The following is a 20,540-nucleotide window of genomic DNA, read 5'->3' on the forward strand; positions in this document are numbered from 1 at the left end:
TACAGTGATGCATATCACTACACTGTACTAGTGTGTAATTCCCAGTGTCATAACATTGACTTGTGGTTCTTTAAGAAAATTCTACCTTGTTGATTTCCATTTGGCCTGGCATGGTGAAAACTGTAATTGTGCTAAGTGCTCGAATTTGATGCTTGGAATAAAAAAATGCAATAGAACTTTCTTTTTAAATTGCCTAGTCATTTAGAATCCCACGCGTCTTTTATTAAAAATCAAAAGGTCATGTTGTGAATCATCACTGAGATCACTGAAAGCTACCAGGAGATATGCATGAGCATTAAGTTGTGTCTCGCCAGTAGAGTTCATCCTAATTGGCATTCAGCATAAAATGTCTTCCTGTTCCAATAGAACACCTTATATTATTCTCGCCTCGGCACTGCAAGCGCTAAACGCGCTCGCTATGGGACTTTGTTCCCATTTGGCTGATTCGAACCCTTTGGATATTTTTGTAAGTATTATTTGTTAATTTGGTTGGGTTATGACTCTGGGTCAAGGGGGGGCTGGAAGTGACTGTGTCCTAGTGTGGGTGGGGCAAGTTTAAGGGGTGGGTAAGAATAATTTTATTTTCTGCATATTCACGTATAGTTATTGTTATTAATAAACTTAATTGTGTTTACATTTATAAACCTGGTGACTATAATTATTGGGCAGCTGAGCACTAAAGACTTTGGGGGTGATCCAATGGCCATGCTGCACCGGACAAGCAGCTCACCGTGGCGCAATGCTACCCCGCTCCGGGGATCTACCCGGCTCGCAACACCTCGTGAGATCCAACGTGACATTGTGCTATAAATCTCGCCCATTGTGGGTGGGATCACTTTTTGGCAAATCTACATATTGGAGCACGACAGTAAATCTGACTCTAAAGTGCAGATTCCCGCTGTACCTGAGGCTTTGGGGTTCATCCCCTTCGCCACGGAGAACTCGGGCGAGCACTGGTCAGTACTGGTTCCCACAAATGGGACTAGACGGTATGGCACTCGTGGGGGTCTCGTAGGGGATCTCAGGCCCTCAGGTGCATGTCCTTTGGGCAGGGTGATGCCATGACAGTGCCAGCCTGGAACCTTGACAGTGCCAGGCTGGCATCATGGCAGTGCCCAGGTCGCAATGTCAGCTGGCATGGGCACTATCAGGGTGCCAAGTTGGCATTTTGTGTGCATGCGCGATAGGGCTGGGGTGTGCTTGTGTGGGGGATGAGGGGGGTGCGGGGAGGTGGCAGGGACCCTCTCATAGTGCCTTCGGGCTGGGTGGGGGGAGGCAGTGGATCCCTTCGGAGGCCTCGGAGATTGGGGCACCATTTAAAAATGGTGTCCTGATTTCTCGTTACACTGGGGAGCTCCAAGTGGCCTTGGTCGAGCGTTCCCGCTGAGGCCCCTTATACAACATGAGACGTGTTATATGGCCATGTGTTTCTCGGCACTGCAAGCGCTAAACGTGCTCGCTATGGGACGTTGTTCCCATTTGGCTGATTCGAGCCCTTTGGATATTTTTGTATTATTTGTTAATTCAGTTGTGTTATGTATCTGGGTCAAGGGGGACTGGAAGTGACTGCGCGCTAGTTCAGGGTCTCGTAACCGAGTGAATAACAAATATTTGCGTATGACTTAAACCATTTTATGTACAATAAAATGAGCAATATTTTGTGGAGGTTATGACTTTAAGCTGAATCTTAACTTCCAGAAACAGGTGGGTCTAATTAGATATTAAAATACCAGCTATCTGAACCAGGAGTTAAAGCCAACCACTTCTCTTTTTTACAGAGGCGAAACGAGATATGGGTAACCAATTTACTCGCAAGAATCAAATTGGCAATTTCAATATCACAATAAGGCTGCCTGCCTTCACTTTCACAAAGATTATGGCATGGTGGCACATAGCACTGTTGCTTCACAGGGTCCGGGACCCGGGTTCAATTCTGACTTTGGGTGACTGTATGGAGTTTGTGCATTTTCCCTGTGTCTGCATGGATTTTCTCCGGATGCTCTGGTTTCCTCCCATCTTCCAAAGACCAGGTGGATTGGCCATGCTAAAATTGTCCCTTAGTGTCCAAAAGATGTGCAGGTTAAGTGGGGTTATGGGGATGGGGCGGGGGAGTGGGCCTGGGTAGGATGCTCTTTCAGAGATTTAGTGCAGACTCGACAGGCCGAATGGCCTCCTTCTGCACAGTAAGAATTATATGATTGTATTTTAACTCAATTTGGTTGTGTAAACATAGGAGCTGCAAGGAGGCAAGAATGCCTTTCGAGCATTGCTTGGGCGGGAGTCTTTTTTCTGAACGCAACAAGCTTACCAGTGAACCCACCACACATACACACACTCTTAAACATTCTGAATAATATGTTTTTATTCCATATATGTCACAGGAGGGTAATGAAAAAGGTGACAATGGAACCGTCAGATCGACTGTCATCTCTGCAGGCATTGTGGGATAGCCAGAACATTGCAGAGCCAGGACCTTGTGGTAAGTAAAATTAAATGTGAATTTTAGGGAGCGCTGCTTTGAGATCTGAAATGGAAAAACAAAATCACAGGCAGGTTAGTAATTATTTAACTGCATGGCCGTTCTCGGATCGTACGTCAGAAAGTGTTATTGCTGAAATTCGTACATTGAAAGAAAAATGATGATCACTTAATATGGGATGTGTCTTAAAGCTCACTAAATTTCAATTAAATCAGGGTTTCAAGCTACATATTTAAAGTTGCCATTAAAATCCTCTAACTGTGTCTGTAGTAGTTATTTTTACTGCACTTTCTAGTTCACTGGTTTTTCAACTGTTTTCCCACTTGCAGTTGTTTTCCTGCTCAGCTTAAGAATTTTTCAAGTTGAAGTGAAAAATAAGCACGGGAATCTTGAGAGATTTTGCAAAGTCGTCTTTTCACATTCCGTTTTTCTTTTTGCAAATGTTAGGGTGCTCTTTATGACACATCATTAATTGATAGGCTTTGGGTTACCGTCAGATTGTCTCATTTGCATCTAGTTGTGTATCTTGGCTGAAGTAGCTCTTGATTAGGGGCTTCCTCGTAATGTCAAAGTGGGTAATTTTCCAGACAGAACTGCTATTCTTAATGGCAGCTGCTTCGAACACAATAGGCATTTGAACTGAATCAGTGTAGTTATCAGTTGATCTAACTAGGTGCTTTATATATGTAGTAATGTGCAGTTCGGCTAAGATGACGTGGGATCAGGTGTCTCTTTTGTGGGGACCATGAATTGGATTCAATTTGAATTGTTTTTTATGGAGCAATCGAGCTGGATTAGGGGGTTGCCCCGTCCACATTCTGAGCTCTGGCTTTGTAACTCTGATAAAGTATTAGGACTTCAATCAGGAACATTTTACTGACACTACTGATAGAGTTACCTTGTAAAACTTAGCATTCATAAATATTGAAATAAAATCACTTGTTTGAAATTGATCCCTCAGTAAAGATAAAATCCTTTGGACAAAAAAAAGGTCACATTATGGTTATCCATCTCTGTTGAGTCTCCTGCTGAAGAAAATCCCATTCAGCACTGATTTAGCAGATTTATTATTCTCCATCTGAGAGTTATCCGAGCAGAAGTGATCATTATCGTTCTTGTACCTGTACCTGTGCTCAACTGAGGCACGAGTCCCCAAGGCACAAATCCAGTCTCTGCTCTGTACAGGGAGGGACTGTAACTGAACATAACCACAAAGGTGGGAAGAGTTATATTAGTAACGATACTTATGACGTAACTGTGCTTGTATTAAGCTATAGTGAGATGCACAGGCAACTGTTTATTGGTTTCAACCGTGCTAGAGCATGGCTAAATTTGGGGCAACACGATTCGGAGTAAGGATTCTTGCCGCACTAATTTTTTTTGCTGGTATGATTATTGTACTATATCTTTACATTGGCTGGTGCTAATTTTGAAATGGATTATGCATATTGTTGTATCTTGCATAAACTGAGCATTTTGTTATATTGGCCTCTCAGCTGCCGTCTCTGCTCAGAAGGTGTAAATAAAGATAGTTCTATTCTGGTTGCTTGCTATGGGTCCACATGTTATTCTTTTCTCGGTGCAATAGACAACCAAATGTCGGTGAGGAGGCTGGGATAGAGTTTTCTTTTATATTTCATTTGAGAAATTAAGGACTGCTAAGAACACTGTGGCAAATTGTTGCACATGTCGTGTTCGGGAGCACAGTGAGTTAACATGGTACGTAATTGGAAAAAAATGGCACTCAAAACATATTTTGGGGACTTTGGGGCAATCCACCCCCAACAAAGAGGACAGGTATAACTGAATAAATGCTTTGTATTTAGCTGAAAGCGAATAAAAGGAGAGGAGGATAAAGTAAATGCTTTCTTCACCATGATGGGACCAGATGCTTTTGATGTAGTTTTTAAACCAGTGTTGTTCGAGAGACCCCAGTTCGAAGCAGTAAGTGAAGAGCTGAAAAGATTAGAAAGAACAGGGCCAATTAAGAAGATGAAGAGCAGTGAATGGGCCGCACCCATGAGCCATCAGAATTAACACCCATCTCTGAAACTTTGCTGGCGCTAGGGATGGTACTCCCTTCTTTCAAACAAATATGGCTGGTACACAGGCTCAGTAGTAAGTTAATTGTACATGTACCATTTACAGTTCAAAAAGCAGATGAGTCCATTCAGGTTTGTGGAAATCACAGTAAATAAGGTAATTGAGAAGTTAACTTGTCCATTGCCTACCAGTGAAGATTTGTCTTCTACATTAGTCGGTGGAAAGGTGTTCCATAAGATAGATGTACCAAATGCATATTTGTACTGTAATTAACATTAACTGACAGGAGCAGGGAACTGTTCATCATTCATACAGACCAGGATCAAACCAGTATGAAAAGTAACCGTTTGGGGCGGCTACTGCCCTGCAGTGTTCCAGAGCATAATGATTTTGTTTTTTGATTTTGATTTGATTTGATTTATTATTGTCACATGTACTAGTATACAGTGAAAAGTATTGTTTCTTGCATGCTGTACAAACAATGCATACCGTACATAGGGAAGGAAGGAGAGACTGCAGAATATAATGTTACAGTTCTAGCAAGGTGTAGAGAAAAGATCAACATAATACGAGGTAGGTCCATTCAAAAGTCTGATGGCAGTAGGGAAGAAGCTGTTCTTGAGTCGGTTGGTACGTGACCTCAAACTTTGGTATCTTTTTCCTGTCGCAAGAAGGTGGAAGAGAGTATGTCCGGGGTGCATGGGGTCCTTAATTATGCTCGTTGCCTTTCTGAGGCAGCTGGAATTATAGATAGAGTCATGGATGGGAGGCTGGTTTGCGTGATGGACTGGGCTACATTCACAACCTTTTGAAGTTTCCTGCGGTCTTGGGCAGAGCAGGCTCCATACCAAGCTGTGATACAACCAGAAAGAATGCTTTCTATGGTGCATCTGTAGAAGTTGGTGAGGGTCGTAGCTGACATGCCAAATTTCCTTAGTCTTCTGAGAAAGTAGAGTCGTTGGTGGGCTTTCTTAACTATAGTGTCGGCATGGGGGGACCAGGACAGGCTGTTGGTGATCTGTACACCTAAACACTTGAAGCTCTCTACCCTTTCTATTTCGTTCCCATTGATGTAGACAGGGGCATGTTCTCCACTACGCTTCCTGAAGTCGATGACAATCTCCTTCTTCATTTTGTTGACATTGAGGGAGAGATTATTGTCGTTGCACCAGTTCACCAGATTCTCTTATCTCATTCCTGTACTCTGGCTCGTCATTGTTTGAAATCCGACCCACTACTGTGGTGTCATCAGCAAATTTGAAAATCGAGTTGGAGGGGAATTTGGCCACACAGTCATAGGTGTATAAGGAGTATAGTAGGAGGCTGAGGACACAGCCTTGTGGGACACCGGTGTCGAGGATGATCGTGGAGGAGGTGTTGTTGCCTATCCTTACTGATTGTGGTCTGTGGGTTAGGAAGTTCAGGATCCAGTCGCAGAGGGAGGGGCCAAGGCCAAGGAGTTTGGAGATGAGTTTCGTAGGAATGATGCATCAGGACAAAGTGGGATGAGAGGAGTATGCTGCTTCTTGGATGGTATTATAATCAGCAGTAAGGCAGAGAAAGAGCACATTGTAAGGTTGAGAAAAGTCCTGGATTAACTTTAAGAGTATGCATCAAAGCTAAAAAGAACCAGTGTTGAAAGCAAGTGAAACATACCTGGGTCACCAAATAGCTGGTGAAGATAACCACCTACACACAAGGTTGAGGGAATTTTGAAAGCAAAAAAAAAAATCAGAGAACAAATAGCAACGTAAAACATTAGGACTGTTGTGTATTATTCTAAATCCATCGCTGACTTGGCTAATACATCCCAAGGAAAAGAATTGGTTTTAGCGTGCCATACCTCACCACAGGGGCTACATGTGGTGTTATCTCACATAATTGAAGAAGCCTATAGCAAATCTGCTTTGCACATTTTAATGAAGTCAGAGCAAAATGACTTAAATTGAGAAAGAGGCATTACTAAATTTCACAAATACTTGTGAGGTAGGAGACCCTGAGCCCTTACAATCATTTTTTTTCAAGGAAGGTTTCAGTGATGGGTGTTGATTTTGGTGACTCAGCAGTCCAATAAAAATGTCATAAGTCAGCAGCTCATGCTAGCACGGGCATTCTTTTGAGCTATCCCGTGAAGACTGAGTTGTTTCTAGCCACTGAGTTACTTTGCATGCACAAATTACATGCCAGTGTTATCCAGAGGAAATAGTGAAAAAGCTGAGAAGGATGTGGTGCTATGTAAAGTGCTTCATTATGTCATGGATGGCTGACCTAAAGAGTGTGATGCTGAGAAATTTCAGGAATATTGCACATAGCAATCAACCGAGTGTAGCTCCAGTATGTCTTGTTAAATAATAATCTTGATTGTCACAAGTAGGCTTACATTAACACTGCAATGGACTTACTGTGAAAAGCTCCTAGTCACCACACTCCAGCGCCTGTTCGAGTACACAGAGGGAGAATTCAGAATATCCAATTCACCTAACAGCACGTCTTTTGGGACAGGTGGGAGGAAACCGGAGCACCCGGAGGAAACCCACGCAGATACGGGGAGAACATGCAGACTCCACACAAACACAGTGACCCAAGCCGGGAGAGATTTTTAGAGGCACATGACACATTGTATTTTTGTTAAATGCATACTGGTGTTTAGGAAAAGCATTTGGTATTATCAATCACATATATTTTGGGTGTGATTACAGTTGAAACAAATAAGAATCCCAACCTATTAAATTTCAGGTATTGTTGATGTTGATTTAGTCTTATTAAAGCTGGACATAATGTACATGTACCATTTACATTTAATTTTTTTTTAAAGTGGGGAGGGAGTGTAGTACATAGAAGATCGGAGAATTTGTTATGTTGTCTGCTTTATTGCAATCTCTCTAGGGGAGATGTAAATAAATTGAGTTCAGTAATGGCTGCCCCACGGTGGGTCTGTGTTAATTTTATTCAGTACACTACATAACTTCATTGTAGTATTAATGTTTGCCTACCTGTGACAATAAAGTTGATTATTATTATCATATATGAATACAACGCAAGCTATCCCAATGCAAGCAGCTTTGTCATGTCGGCAGTTTTCTCCCCAATCTTGGTTTTAATTGCATTAATCCTTTTCACATTTTGTACCTAACTTACACAGGATTAGAACTTTGTGCAATTTTCTTGTCATTTTCTTTTTCATTCCAGGTGGTTTCTCTCAGATGTATGCATGTGTCTGTGACTGGCTTGGATTGCCGTATAGGGAGGAAGTGCAATGGGTAAGAACATTCAACAAAATGCTTCAAAAGGTTGCTACTGCATTATGACAGGAAATAGAACCTCTACAAATGAAAACAAAGTTTTGTGAATCGTGTTTTTTCTGTACTGTGTGGTTTTGAAGCTAACAAGTGAGAAAAATGATTCTTGATCATTTGTATTCATTTGTGCCACAAACGTATTCTCAAAATGAGAAGCAAGTTCAAAACTGAAAATAATTTCCTTGGATTTTTAATTTTTCTTTGAAGCAGCTAGAAGTAATTTTCAGATAGGAACAGATCAGATAGCAAATTAGTTTCACTCTTAATCAAATCTTTGGTATTTTCAAGGATGTGGATACAATTTACCTTACGCAAGATACCAGGGAACTGAACTTGCAAGACTTCAGCCACCTTGACCACAGGTAAACTGAAGATTTATGCTTGCCGTTGTTCCTTTCATCGAGCTTTTCAAGTGCAATTTCGTTAGTGAATTGAAGTTTTTTGTGGAGCTGTTAAGCCAATGTTGCTATAACTGGCAGACCATTTGGCAGTGTGGATTGCCAGTTTATTTTTATGCATATGCAAGCACAATGGATTGAACAATCGGGGAAGTTTCATTCATGATGTTCAGAGCCGAAACAAGAACACAACTATTTTCCATTTGTAAAACTGAGAGGGAATGTTATTGCATCACAGTAGTGATAACACTGAACAATGGGTATATTTTATGTTAAAACAAACTTTAATCACAGAATTAACCATATTAGCAACAAAGAAATAGTTTTACGGTTAACAGTTACAACAGTTCTTAAGTAAAAGAAGAAACCGGAACTTCCTAAACCTGCCATGATATTCCAATTAAGCAAACCAATATATATTAAATACCACTCATGAATAAAGCTAACAAACAGGGAGTTTTTCTCTGTGCAGAATCTTTGGAGAGAGAACCTTTCAGGACCAAACTGAAAAACCTCTGCTCAGATTAAAGTTGTAGGACCGACTAACTCTTCAGACAGACCTGGCTCCTGCCATTAATAACTCCATCGTCTGTGCCCAACGCATAAGGAAATCTTTTGTCTCTTCTTACAAGGTGTCCCTTGACTTGTTTAGCAAAGGCCAATACAATAGCCCATATAAATTATCTACACTCCAGGGGTCCTTCAAGCTTAAGCAATATTCCATCAGCTAACTATCTGTAAACAAGTAAATGGTTCTGAAGATCTATTTACGGAACATCTCATCTACAAATCAATGATTATCTCACTTTTACAACAACTTAATCACTGCTCTAGCAGTCATACTGTCTGTATGCATCTTAACCCAGGTTTTAATAACATTACTGCAAAATATATAATATATGACAATTTCTTACATTCATCACAATTTACTCTGGCAATGGTAATTTATAGTAAAGACAAATAAGTAATTATCAATAAGATAATGGAAAGATGGATTGGCGGGGTGGGAGCACCAGTTAAATTCTTAACAAACAATGCAGGAGAATGTGTCAATGATGAATTGAGGAGTATGTGTGAAAATTTGAATATAATGGCAATGAGTACAGCAGCCGAAAACCCTTTTAACAATGGAATATGTGAGAGAAATCAAGCTGTGATTGATTAAATGCTCTGAAAAACTTTAGCTGACCAATTGAATTGTAAATTGAAAATTGCTGTATAGGTAGTACATGCAAAAAACACACTTCGGTTGGTTAGGAACTACAGCCCCCATCAGTTAGTTTATGGCAGGAATCCGAAGATGCCTTCAAGAATGTGGGACCATCCTCTGGTTTTGGAGCTTCCATCTTGCAGACAATTTCAATATCCTGCGTAGACCGAGTAGTCACATGAGAAATGTGAGAATGCGATAACGCACCTACAAACGGCGGGAGTGCAGGAGTTAACCCCAGGAGCAGGGGCAGAGCACAAATATTGAAGTAGCTGCTTTTATTGAAAGTACTTGCTGTCAGTGATTTGGGAGCCCAGCACATTTACATGGTGTCAGGAGTTAGTAGTATGACATAAGGACATTGCCGCATCGACCTACTCGTCTTGGATGAAAATGATGCAGACAGTTGGGAAATGGTCAAGCAGTGGCATCTTTGTTGTGGTGCTGCATTGTCTGACAAATCAAAAAAGATACAGGCTATACCTTATTAAACTTGGTGGGCCCTGAGGCCTTTGAAAAATTTGAGTCGTTTATTTTCCAGATGGAAGAGGAAAAGGAGCACCCTGAAATTATCCTAAAAATGAATATCTGTTTCCCGGTAAAGAAAAACATAATCCTCGACAGATATGCATTCAGTTCAACAAACCAAAGAGCAGATGAATCAATACAATCTTACATAGCCTCCATGAAAATATTGGCAATAAATGTGTGTTTGGAACTCTCACTGATGTGAGTTTGTGGAATTCACAGCGATTTAATTTGCAAGCAGCTGCTGCATGAGAAAGATCTAACGTTACAAGCAGCCATTAGTACCTCTATGTTAAAAGAGCAATCAAAAAAAGAAGAAATTTTAGGCGGGTAACACGGCCTTCCCGCCTCTGCCCCAGTTAATTCCATGATGGGAAGGCCAAATTAATGCCCATTAAGGGGCATCGCCTGGGCCCACTGGTAGTCACCTAGTGGCAGACTCTGGACTTGACATGCGGAAGTCCTGTTGTGGTTCCGGTGGGGAGGTGGGGGAGGGGAGGTGGCTGCTGAAAACCACCCTTTGCCTTTCTTCCAAATCCCTCACCCCACAATCCCTTTTCCACTATCACCCACCGATGGATGACCAGGGTCACCCAGTAGTTTTGGATCTTATGTGGGTGAATTACTGGCAGCAGCCACTGCCTCCCCAGTGATGCATCTGAGCATTGAAGAGCTTCTGAACTCTTGTTTCTTGGCATGCTGGACTTGCCCCCCAGGGTCTGTAATTCCGGTGAGGGCTGGACACTGCCAAGTTAAGTGGCTGATTGACAGGCGAGACCCTTGTTGCCTGCAATAAATTCCGCTCATAACTGCATGACAATTAACCACACTGTGATGAATATATATTTGCATCTATTTTGGTGTCAGCATTAAATATGCTGTTGCGTTACAGATACACTGAAGTCAGTTTGAAGTGTGCATTTGTGTGTGCTGTGCACCTAACCAATCCACAATTGAAATCAACCGTTGCTGCTTCAGTTTGTGCATTTTGAATACTGTTGAAGATGTGCTTTCGCAAACAAGAGTTTGCAGTGATTAATCCCCTATGGGGTTGCATAAGTCTTCCCTGTAAGGTTATTAACAAGAAGGCATCTTTTCTGCATTGAAATTCATTGGCTTTTCTGATTTAGAAGAAGACCGGGGCTGGATTCTCCGCCACATTTCTGCCCCAACTGACCGGCGGGATTCTCCGTTACGCCAGCCGGTCAACGGGGTTTCCCATTGTGGGGCAGCCCCACGCCGTTGGGAAACCCCCGGGCGCCGTCAAAACGGAGAATCAAGCCAGCGGAGGGAGAATCCCGGCCCTGATGTTGAATGTACCATTAAAGCTATCAGCCCACCCCACTCATCAGAAATAAACACTGGTTCTCTGACCTTTTGGCATTTTGACATCAAGTCAAAATAACTATCCTTTATTAAACCAGAGTTCAAAACAATCCTGGAAATGACCATAACTGTTTAAAAGAAACCAGTGAATTATATGTTGTTGTTGAACATCATCTGGTTAATGGATGTAGAAAATAGGAGCAAGAGTAGGTCATTTGGCCCTTTGAGCCTTTTCCACCTTTCAATATGAACATGGCTGATCCTCTATCTTAGATATATCTGTACAATTTGAAGGTTGTATGAATCCGATCAATACAGAATCAAAACTCTTGCAGATTTATCTTTATATAGCCCCATTAATGCCAATGCGCTTCATTGGAGCATTTTACAATAAAACACATAAGATATAGGAGCAGAATTAGTCCATTCGACCTGGCAAAGACGGGGCTGAACAAAGGTGGTGTGGAAGTTCAAGTGGGAGGAAAGATGGCCGACGAACGGACCACGGAACGGACGGTCCAGACAGCACTGGATAACATGCTGAAGGTCATGAAGGAGAGCTTTGCAGCACTGAAGTGGGATAATTTGGAACCGCTTCAAAAAGCGGTGCAGCGACTGGACCAAAGGCTGGACGCCCAGGATAAGAAGGTCCAGGCATTGGAGGAGCAGGCGGATTTCCAAACGCTAGTGGACGTGGAAATTAGAAAGTTGAAGGAGCAACAATCAAGGCTGATAGACAGGGAGAGGACCTGGAAAGTAGGTCTCACCGGCAGAATCTGAGAATCATTGGGCTCCCGGAGGGGGCAGAGGGAGTGGATGCCATGGCATATGTGGCAGACATGCTGCAGAAGCTGGTGGGGGAGGATTTCTTCCTGCATCTGAGCTGGGACAGGGCACACAGAGTGCAGGCGAGGCATCCGCGAGGGGGATGCCCCGGGCGATAGTGGTCAGGTTCCATAGGTTCGTGGACAAGGAGCGGGTCCTACAGTGGGCCAAGAACACAAAGAGCTGCTTATGGAACAACAGTGTCCTGCGCATCTTTCAGGATCTGAGCCAGGAGGTGGCCAGAAGGAGGGCAGCCTACAGACAAATTAAAGAGATCCTGTTTAATAAGAAGGTCAAGTTCGGGCTACTTTTCCGGCGCGGCTTTGGGTCACATACCGGGAACAGGAACATTATTTTGATGACCCGGAGGAGGCGGTGGACTTCGCTAAGGGGCATGGACTGGTGCCGAACTGAGGACCCATGGACTCAAGTTAGTGTTTCAAGGGATGTTTGCATTTCTTTGTGGATTGCCCTTCGTGTTAGCGATGTGGTTCTTTTACTTAAAATTTGGGGTGTTCTTGTGTTTGTTTTTGCCTGTTTGAACGTTTTAAAGTTAAAGCCAAAGTCATAGTTAAAGGTTAAGTTATTGGGTGCTGGGGGGCTGCACGGGTTCTTTTTGCTATTTTTCTGGTAATGTTGGGAGGGGGGTGGGTGGGAGCGCCCACCTCATTACACAGTTTGAATTGCACTATTGTGGGGGCGAGCTTTGTTCTTTGTTTGTTTTCTCTCTGTTTCGGTCCCAGGGCGATTGCTCGAACAGGGCTGTTCTGGGGAAGTGGTGTTGATGGGTGGGGGGGGGGAGGGGAGCGGGGGGACAATAGGTGGGAGACATGGTGGCGCCGGAGTTGAGTCACCAGGGTAGCTGCTTTGAGCTAGTCAGCGGGAGCGAGGTGGGGGGGGGGGGTGGGGTGGGGTGTATACAGCCAGTATATGGCAGGGGTTAGGTTACGGGGGGATGGGGGGGGGGAGATAATCTGCTGGGGGGGGGGGAGAGGGAGACGATCTGCTGGGGGGGGGGGAGGAGGATGATCTGCTGGGAGGGGGGGAGGGGGATGATCTGCTGGGAGGGGGGGAGGGGGATGATCTGCTGGGAGGGGGGGGGGGGGAGATGATCTGCTGGGGTGGGGGGGGAGGAACTGAACCAGCTAAAAGGGAAGAGGTTGGGGGTGGGAGCTGCCAAGAGGCGGACCAGGGGAGGCGTGGCACATGGGCAGGGGGTGGGCCCAAGAAGGGGAATGGCTGATTGGACATGGGGGGGGGGGGGGGCAGGGTGCCCTCCAACTAGGCTGATCACCTGGAATGTTTGAGGGTTAAACGGGTCGGTCAAGAGGACACGTGTGTTCGCGCATTTACGGGCTCTGAAGGCGGATGTAATGTTGCTGCAGGAGACACATTTGAAAGTGGCGGACCAGATTAGATTACGGAAGGGCTGGGTTAGCCAGGTCTTCCATTCGGGGCTTGGCGCTAAGACCAGAGGGGTCGCGATCATGATTAACAAACGGGTTCAATTTGAGGCGGACAGCACAGTTGCGGATGGGGGTGGTAGATTTCTCATGGTCTGGGGTAAGCTTGAGGGGGGTGAGGGTAGTCCTAGTGAATGTTTACGCTCCAAACTGGGATGATGTAGATTTCATCAAAAGGCTGCTGGGGAAAATCCCCAATTTGGATTCGCACAAGCTGATTATGGGTGGGGACTTTAATACAGTCCTTGATCCCGACCTGGATAGATTGTGCTCCAGAACGGGCAGGGTCCCGGCAATGGCAAGGGGACTGAGGGGGTTCATGGAACAAATGGGGGGGGGGGGAAGATCCCTGGAGAATCAGTCGGACGACAGGAAAGAGTTCTTGTTCTTTTCACATGTTCACAAGGTTTATTCTCGTATTGACTTCTTTGTAATGAGAAGGGACATTTGGAGGGGGTGAGGGATACAGAATACTCGACGATCACTATTTCGGACCATGCTCCGCATTGGGTCGACCTGCAGATCTGCAAAGAAAGTTACCAGCGCCCACAATGGAGGTTAGAGGTGGGATTGTTGGCAGATGAGGGTGTGTGTGAGAGAGTGGGGAAATGCATGCAGAACTACCTACAGGTCAACAATACAGGGGAAGTCTCAGTAGCGGTGCTCTGGGAGGCGCTGAAGGCAGTGGTGAGAGGGGAACTGACCTCAATCCGAGCCCATAGGGACAGACTGAACAGGGCGGAGATGGACAGACTGGTTCAGGAGATGATACAGACGGGCAGGGAATATGCGGAGTCCCCGAGGGCAGAGCTACTTAGGGAACAATGGAGACTGCAGGCGGAGCTGTGGGCGCTATCCACTGTGAAGGCCGTAGAGCAGCTCAGAAAGGCAAGGGGCGCAGTGTATGAGTATGGGGAGAAAGCCAGCAGAATGCTTGCACAGCAACTTAGAATGAGAGAGGCGGCCAGGGAAATAGGGACGGTAGTGGACGGGGCAGGGAACCGGGTTGGAGACCCGGCAGGATTGAACAGGGTATTCAGGGACTTTTACAGCAAGCTGTACACCTTGGAACCCCCCACGGGGCCGGAGGGGATGAGGCGATTCTTAGATGGGCTGACCTTCCCAAAGGTGGGAGGGAGATGGTAGAGGGGCTGGGGGCTCCGATTAGGGCTGAAGAAGTAATGGGGGATCTGAAGGCCATGCAGTCGGGTAAAGCCCCGGGGCCGGACGGGTATCCAGTGAAATTCTACAAAAAGTTCTCGGGGATAGTAGGGCCGGTGCTGATTAGGGTGTTTAACGAGGCGAGAGACAATGTGGTGTTACCCCCGACGATGTCGCAAGCCACCATCTCGCTGATATTAAAACTGGATAAAGAAATGGAAGCCTGTGTCCTATAGGCCAATCTCCTTGATTAATGTTGACGCTAAACTACTGGCCAAGATCCTGGCGTCCAGAATCGAAGACTGTGTACCGGACATGATTGTGGAGGAACAAACGGGGTTTGTAAACGGCAGGCAGCTGGTAGCCAACCTAAGAAGACTACTCAATGTGATTATGATGCCCCCGGAGGGCAGAGAGGTGGAGGTAGTGGTGGCAATGGATGCCGAAAAGGCTTTTGACCGGGTGGAGTGCGACTATTTATGGGAGGTGCTGGGACGGTTTGGGGAAGGCTTTGTGGACTGGGTTAGACTGCTATATCAGGCCCCGGAGGCTGGTGTAAGGACAAACAGGACGACATCTGAGAATTTCCGACTATATCGTGGGACAAGACAGTGATGTCCCCTCTCTCCTTTGCTGTTTGCGTTGGCCATAGAACCGCTGGCAATTGCTCTGAGAGCGACAAGGGGATAGAAGGGAATGTTCAGAATAGAACACAAGGTCTCGCTCTACGCGGATGACCTGCTTTTGTACGCAGGGATGGACGGGATTATGGAAATCCCAGGGGAATTTGGCCGGTTTTCGGGATACAAGTTGAACATGGCAAAGAGCGAGATGTTTGTGGTGCAGGCGAGGGGTCAGGAGAATAGGCTGAGGGAGCTACCGTTTCGGCTGGTTGGGAAAAGTTTAGGTATTTAGGGATACAAGTGGCGCGGGACTGGGGCAGGATGCATAAGTTGAACTTGTCCAGGCTGGTGGAACAAATGAGGAGCGAGTTTCGGAGATGGGATGCGCTCTTGCTGTCACTAGTGGGGAGAGTACAGGCGGTGAAGATGATGATCCTCCCGAGATTCCTGTTTATTTTTCAGTGTCTCCCTATTTTCATTCCGCGGTCCTTCTTTAAATGGATCAATAAAGTCATCTTGGGATTTGTTTGGGCGGGGAAGTCCCCGCGGGTAAAGAGGGGGATGCTGGAACGGAACCGTAGCAAGGGAAGACTGGCGTTGCCAAACCTCAGCAACTACTACTGGGTGGCGAACGTAGCCATGATAAGGAAATAGATAGTGGGTACGGGGTTGGTTTGGGAGCGGGTGGAGGCTGCTTCGTCCAAGGGCACCAGCTTGCAGCCCTGGTCACGGCTCCTCTACTGCTCCCGCCGGCCAGGTACTCCACCAGCCCTATAGTGGTGGCGGCTCTGTGGATTTGGGGCCAATGGAGGAAGCATGCGGGGGAAGTGGGAGCGTCAGTCTGGTCCCCAATATGCGACAACCACCGATTTGTCCCGGGGAAGATGGACGACAGGTTTCGAGCGTGGCAGAGGGCGGGAGTGGGAAGGATGGACGACTTGTTCCTGGAAGGGAGCTTCGCGAGCTGTTCGCTGGACGAGAAGTTCGGGCTGGCAAGGGGAAATGACTTTTGGTACTTGCAGGTGTGGGATTTTGTACGTAGACGGGTCCCATCCCTTCCACGCCTTCCACCAAGGGGGATCCAGGACAGGGTAGTTTCCAGAGGAGAGGGGAGGGGAGAGTCTCGGATATTTATAAGGAGCTTATGGGAGCGGAGGACATAGGGACCGAAGAACTGAAACTCAAGTGAGAAGAGGAGCTTGGTGGAGAGCTGGAGGGAGGCGTATGGGCAGACGCTCTGAGGAGGGTAAATGCAACCGCAACATGTGCCAGGCTCGGCCTGATTCAGTTCAAGGTAGTTCACCGGGCCCACATGACGGTGGCCCGGATGAGTAAATTCTTTGGGCTGGAGGGCAAGTGTGCTAGATGTCCACATGTTCTGGGCATGCCCAAAACTCAGGGGTTACTGGCAGGGATTTACGGACGTCATGTCCCGGGTACTGAAAACAAGGGTGGCGATGAGTCCGGAGGTGGCAATTTTTGGGGTGTCGGAGGACCTGCGAGTCCAGGAGGGGATAGAGGCTGACGTTGTGGCCTTTGCTTCCCTGGTAGCCCGGCGACGAATACTGTTGGCCTGGAGGGACTCAAAGCCCCCAAAGACCGAAGTATGGCTGTTGGACATGGCAAGTTTTCTCGGCTTGGAAAAAAATCAAGTTAGCCGTACGAGGCTCACTATTGGGGTTCGCCCGGAGGTGGCAACCATTCATCGACTTCTTCGCGGGGAACTAATCGGCGAGGGGGGGGGGGCGGGGGGCAGTGTAGAGTAGGGGGGAAGAATAGGTGGGTCTATTTGCGAAAGAGGAACTGTTATTTGTACTATGTTTTTGTGATTGATGTTTGCACACTAATGTATATTGTTACTGTTTACAATGCCAAAAATACCTCAATAAAATTGTTTGTAAAAAAAAATAAAATAAGCGGATCAGGGGTTATGGGGAGAAGGCAGGAGAATGGGATGAAAAAAATATCAGCCATGATTAAATGGCGGAGCAGTCTCGATGGCCTAATTCTGCTCCTATGTCTTATATTCTAGCCCTCTCTAAATGAATGCTTACATTGCATTTGCCTCCCTAAATGCCAGCTGAACCTGCATGTTAACCTAAGCCCCTTTTTGCTTCAGATTTCCGAAGCCGTTCCCAATTTGGAAAACAGTCTATGCCTTCATTCTCCCTACCATAGTGCATAACCTCACACTTTTCCACAATATATTCATTTCTTTGTTGACTCTCCTAGCCTGCCCAAGTGCTTCTGCAGCCTCTCTGCTTCCTCAACACTATCTGTCCCTCTGCATATCTTTGCATCATCTGCAAACTTAGCAATAATGCCCTCAATTCCTTCTTCCAAATCGTTAATGTATATCGTGAATAGTTGCGTCCTCATCACTGACCCCTGCGTAACACCACTCGTCACCCCCCCCCAACACAACGAACAGCCCCTCAAACACGGTCACGAATATCCCCCACCTTTTCTTGAACCCCTCTGTTGAGCCTCTTAACTCATACTTTATCTTTTCCAACCGCAGGAAGTCGTACAGGTCACTCAACCATGCCGCTACTCCCGATGACGATGTCGACCGCCACTCCAGTAAAATTCACAGCCGGGCAAACAGAGAGTCGAAGGCCACGACTTTGGCCTTGCTCCCCTCCATGAGCTCCAACTTCTCCGAAACCCCGAATATCGCCACCAAAAGGGTTCGGATCCACGTCCTCCCCCACTACCCTTGCTAGGACCAGGGTACAGAGTCATATGTACCCTGTGTACCACCTTAAACTGTATCAGGCTCATCCTTGCACACAAGTCCCATTTACCCTACGAAGTGCCTCTGTCCATACTCCCCAATTGATCGCCCCTCCCAACTCCCCTTCCCATTCTTCCTTGACCTTCACCACCCACTTGCCGCCCTGCTCCCCCAGCCAGCTGTATATATCCCCAATTCTTCCCTCCCCTTCCACATCCGGAAGCAGCAGTCACTCCAGCAGGGTGTATCCCGGCAACCTAGGGAACTCCTTCCAGACCTTTCGCGCAAAGTCCCTAACCTGCAGATACCTGAACTCATTCCCTCTCTGGAGCTCTACCGTCTCCCTTAGCTCTTCCAATACCTACTCGGCGCCATTGGCTACACTGGCATCACCATAGCCCTCAAACTAGACCCCTTACAAGACCTCTCCTCCATCCTAACCCATTGTACCCTTCTCCTCCCCACCATCGCTGCACCTTGTCCACATTTGCTGCCCAGTAATAATGAAGCAAGTTCGGCAATGGCAACCCGCTCCCGCTGCCTCTGCCTCTGTAGCAGGGTTCTCCCCACCCTCGGCACCTTCCCTGCCCATTCAAAGTCCGAAATAATAGTGTCCAGTTTCCGAAAAAAGGCCTTTGGTGTAAAGATTGGGAGTGTCTGAAAAATAAACAGGAACCTTTGCAGAATATTCGTTTTTACCACTTATACCCTCCCCGTCAAAGTCAACTGCAGTCTATCCCACCTCCTAAGATCCCCCCACTGACCTACTCCACCAGCTTCGTTAAGTTCCACTCATGGAGCCCCGTCCATTCCCTCGCTACATGAATCCCCAAATATCTGAAACTATTCCTCGCCACCTTAAATGGCATGCCCCCTAAATTGGCTCACTTTCCCAGCTCAATCACCGGGAAGCCCTCACTTTTCCCTACATTCAGTTTATATCCTGAGAACTCCACAAACCTCCCCAGCAGGCCCATGATCCTTCCCATACTCTCCAGTGGGTCCAAAAACAAACTACGATAGGTCGTCGACATTGAGTGACACCCGATGTCCCCTCATAATCCCCTGCCACTCCGCCGTCCACCTAAGAGCCATCGCCAAAGGCTCTAGGGCCAGCTCAAACAACAACGGCGACAGCAGGCACCCCTGCCTCATACCCCTGTGTAAGTCAAAGCTTTGTGAGCTCATATAATTCGTCCTCGCCCTCACCCTTGGTGCCACATACAGCAACCGCACCCATGCCACAAATCTCGGCCGAAACTCAAACCTACCCAGGACCTTGAACATGTACCGCCACTCCACCCGGTCAAATGCCTTCTTCGCGTCCATGGACACCACTACCTCCGTGGAGTACCAGGGCTCCCGACGGATTCATAACTACGTTCAACAACTTTCTTATGTTACTTGCGAGCTACCTGCCTGTCATGAAGCCTGTTTATGCTCTGCAACCGCCTCCGGGACACAATCCTCCATCCTCCCTGCCAGCAACTTAGCCCATACTTTCACATCCGTGTTCAACAGTGATATGGGCGTATACGACCCACATTCCGCCGGCTCCTTCCCCATTTGCGGGATTAACGTAATCACTGCTTGCGTCATCGTCTCCGGCATCTCCCCTTTCTCCAATGCTTCATCAAACGCCTGAAAAGATATGGTGCCATGTCCGTCGCGAACTCCTTATAAAATTCCGCCGGATACCCATCCTGCCAGGGGCCTTCCCGATTTCATACCCCTGACACTATCCAGCACCTCTCTCAGCCCCAGGGGCTCCTCCAACACGTGACTCTTTGCTCCTCGCCAATCCCTCCGTGGTGGGCAGCTTCAAATACTCCCTGTCCACCTCCACTATCTCGCTCATTAGGCGATCCTATTCCTCCCTCTTTTCCTTATCCGCGCGAGCCTTGAACGAGATAATTTCCTCCCCGGACCACTGCCTTCAGCGCTTCCCAAAAAATGGCTGCCGATATCTCCCCATTCTGATTCTACTCCAGATACCCCTTAATCGCCACCCGCACCTTATCACAAAAGCCACCATCCGCCAGCAACCTCGAATCAAGCCTCCACCCCAGCCTCTGCTCTCGCCCTGATCTAAATCGAATCTCCAGCTAGTGGGGCACATGGTCCGAGATAACTATCCCTGCATACTCTGCCCCTCAACTACAACAAATACCTCCCGCTTCGGCACAAAATAATCAATCCTCGAATACTCCCTTTAAACATGTGAAAAAAAGGAATACTCCCTTCCCCTGGGTTCCGAAAGCGCCGTGGGTCCACCACACCCATCCTTTCCATAAACCCACCCAGCTCCTTAAACCCACCCAGCTCCTTTGCCATTTGTACTCTACCCGTCGACCTGGGGCTCGGCCTATCCATCCTCGGCTCTAGGACACAATGAACATCTCCTCCCATCATCATCTGGTGCGTGGTTATATCTGGAATCACTGCCAG

The 20,540-nt window shown here is 46.7% G+C and overlaps 1 protein-coding gene across 3 annotated transcripts in view; it reads left to right on the forward strand.

The window, feature by feature from the left end:
* LOC140425404 (F-actin-uncapping protein LRRC16A-like) overlaps nt 1-20,540 on the forward strand; it is a 530,177-nt gene that overhangs the window by 194,391 nt on the left and 315,246 nt on the right. For all 3 annotated transcript variants that reach the window (XM_072509651.1, XM_072509649.1, XM_072509650.1), the window contains exons 6-8: nt 2,382-2,479; nt 7,712-7,782; nt 8,110-8,183. In XM_072509651.1, the coding sequence (XP_072365752.1) occupies nt 2,382-2,479; nt 7,712-7,782; nt 8,110-8,183 (243 nt within the window). The remainder of the gene's footprint in view (nt 1-2,381; nt 2,480-7,711; nt 7,783-8,109; nt 8,184-20,540) is intronic.

The sequence above is a fragment of the Scyliorhinus torazame genome, chromosome 6, assembly GCF_047496885.1.
Source record: "Scyliorhinus torazame isolate Kashiwa2021f chromosome 6, sScyTor2.1, whole genome shotgun sequence".
Taxonomy (NCBI): Eukaryota; Metazoa; Chordata; class Chondrichthyes; order Carcharhiniformes; family Scyliorhinidae; genus Scyliorhinus; species Scyliorhinus torazame.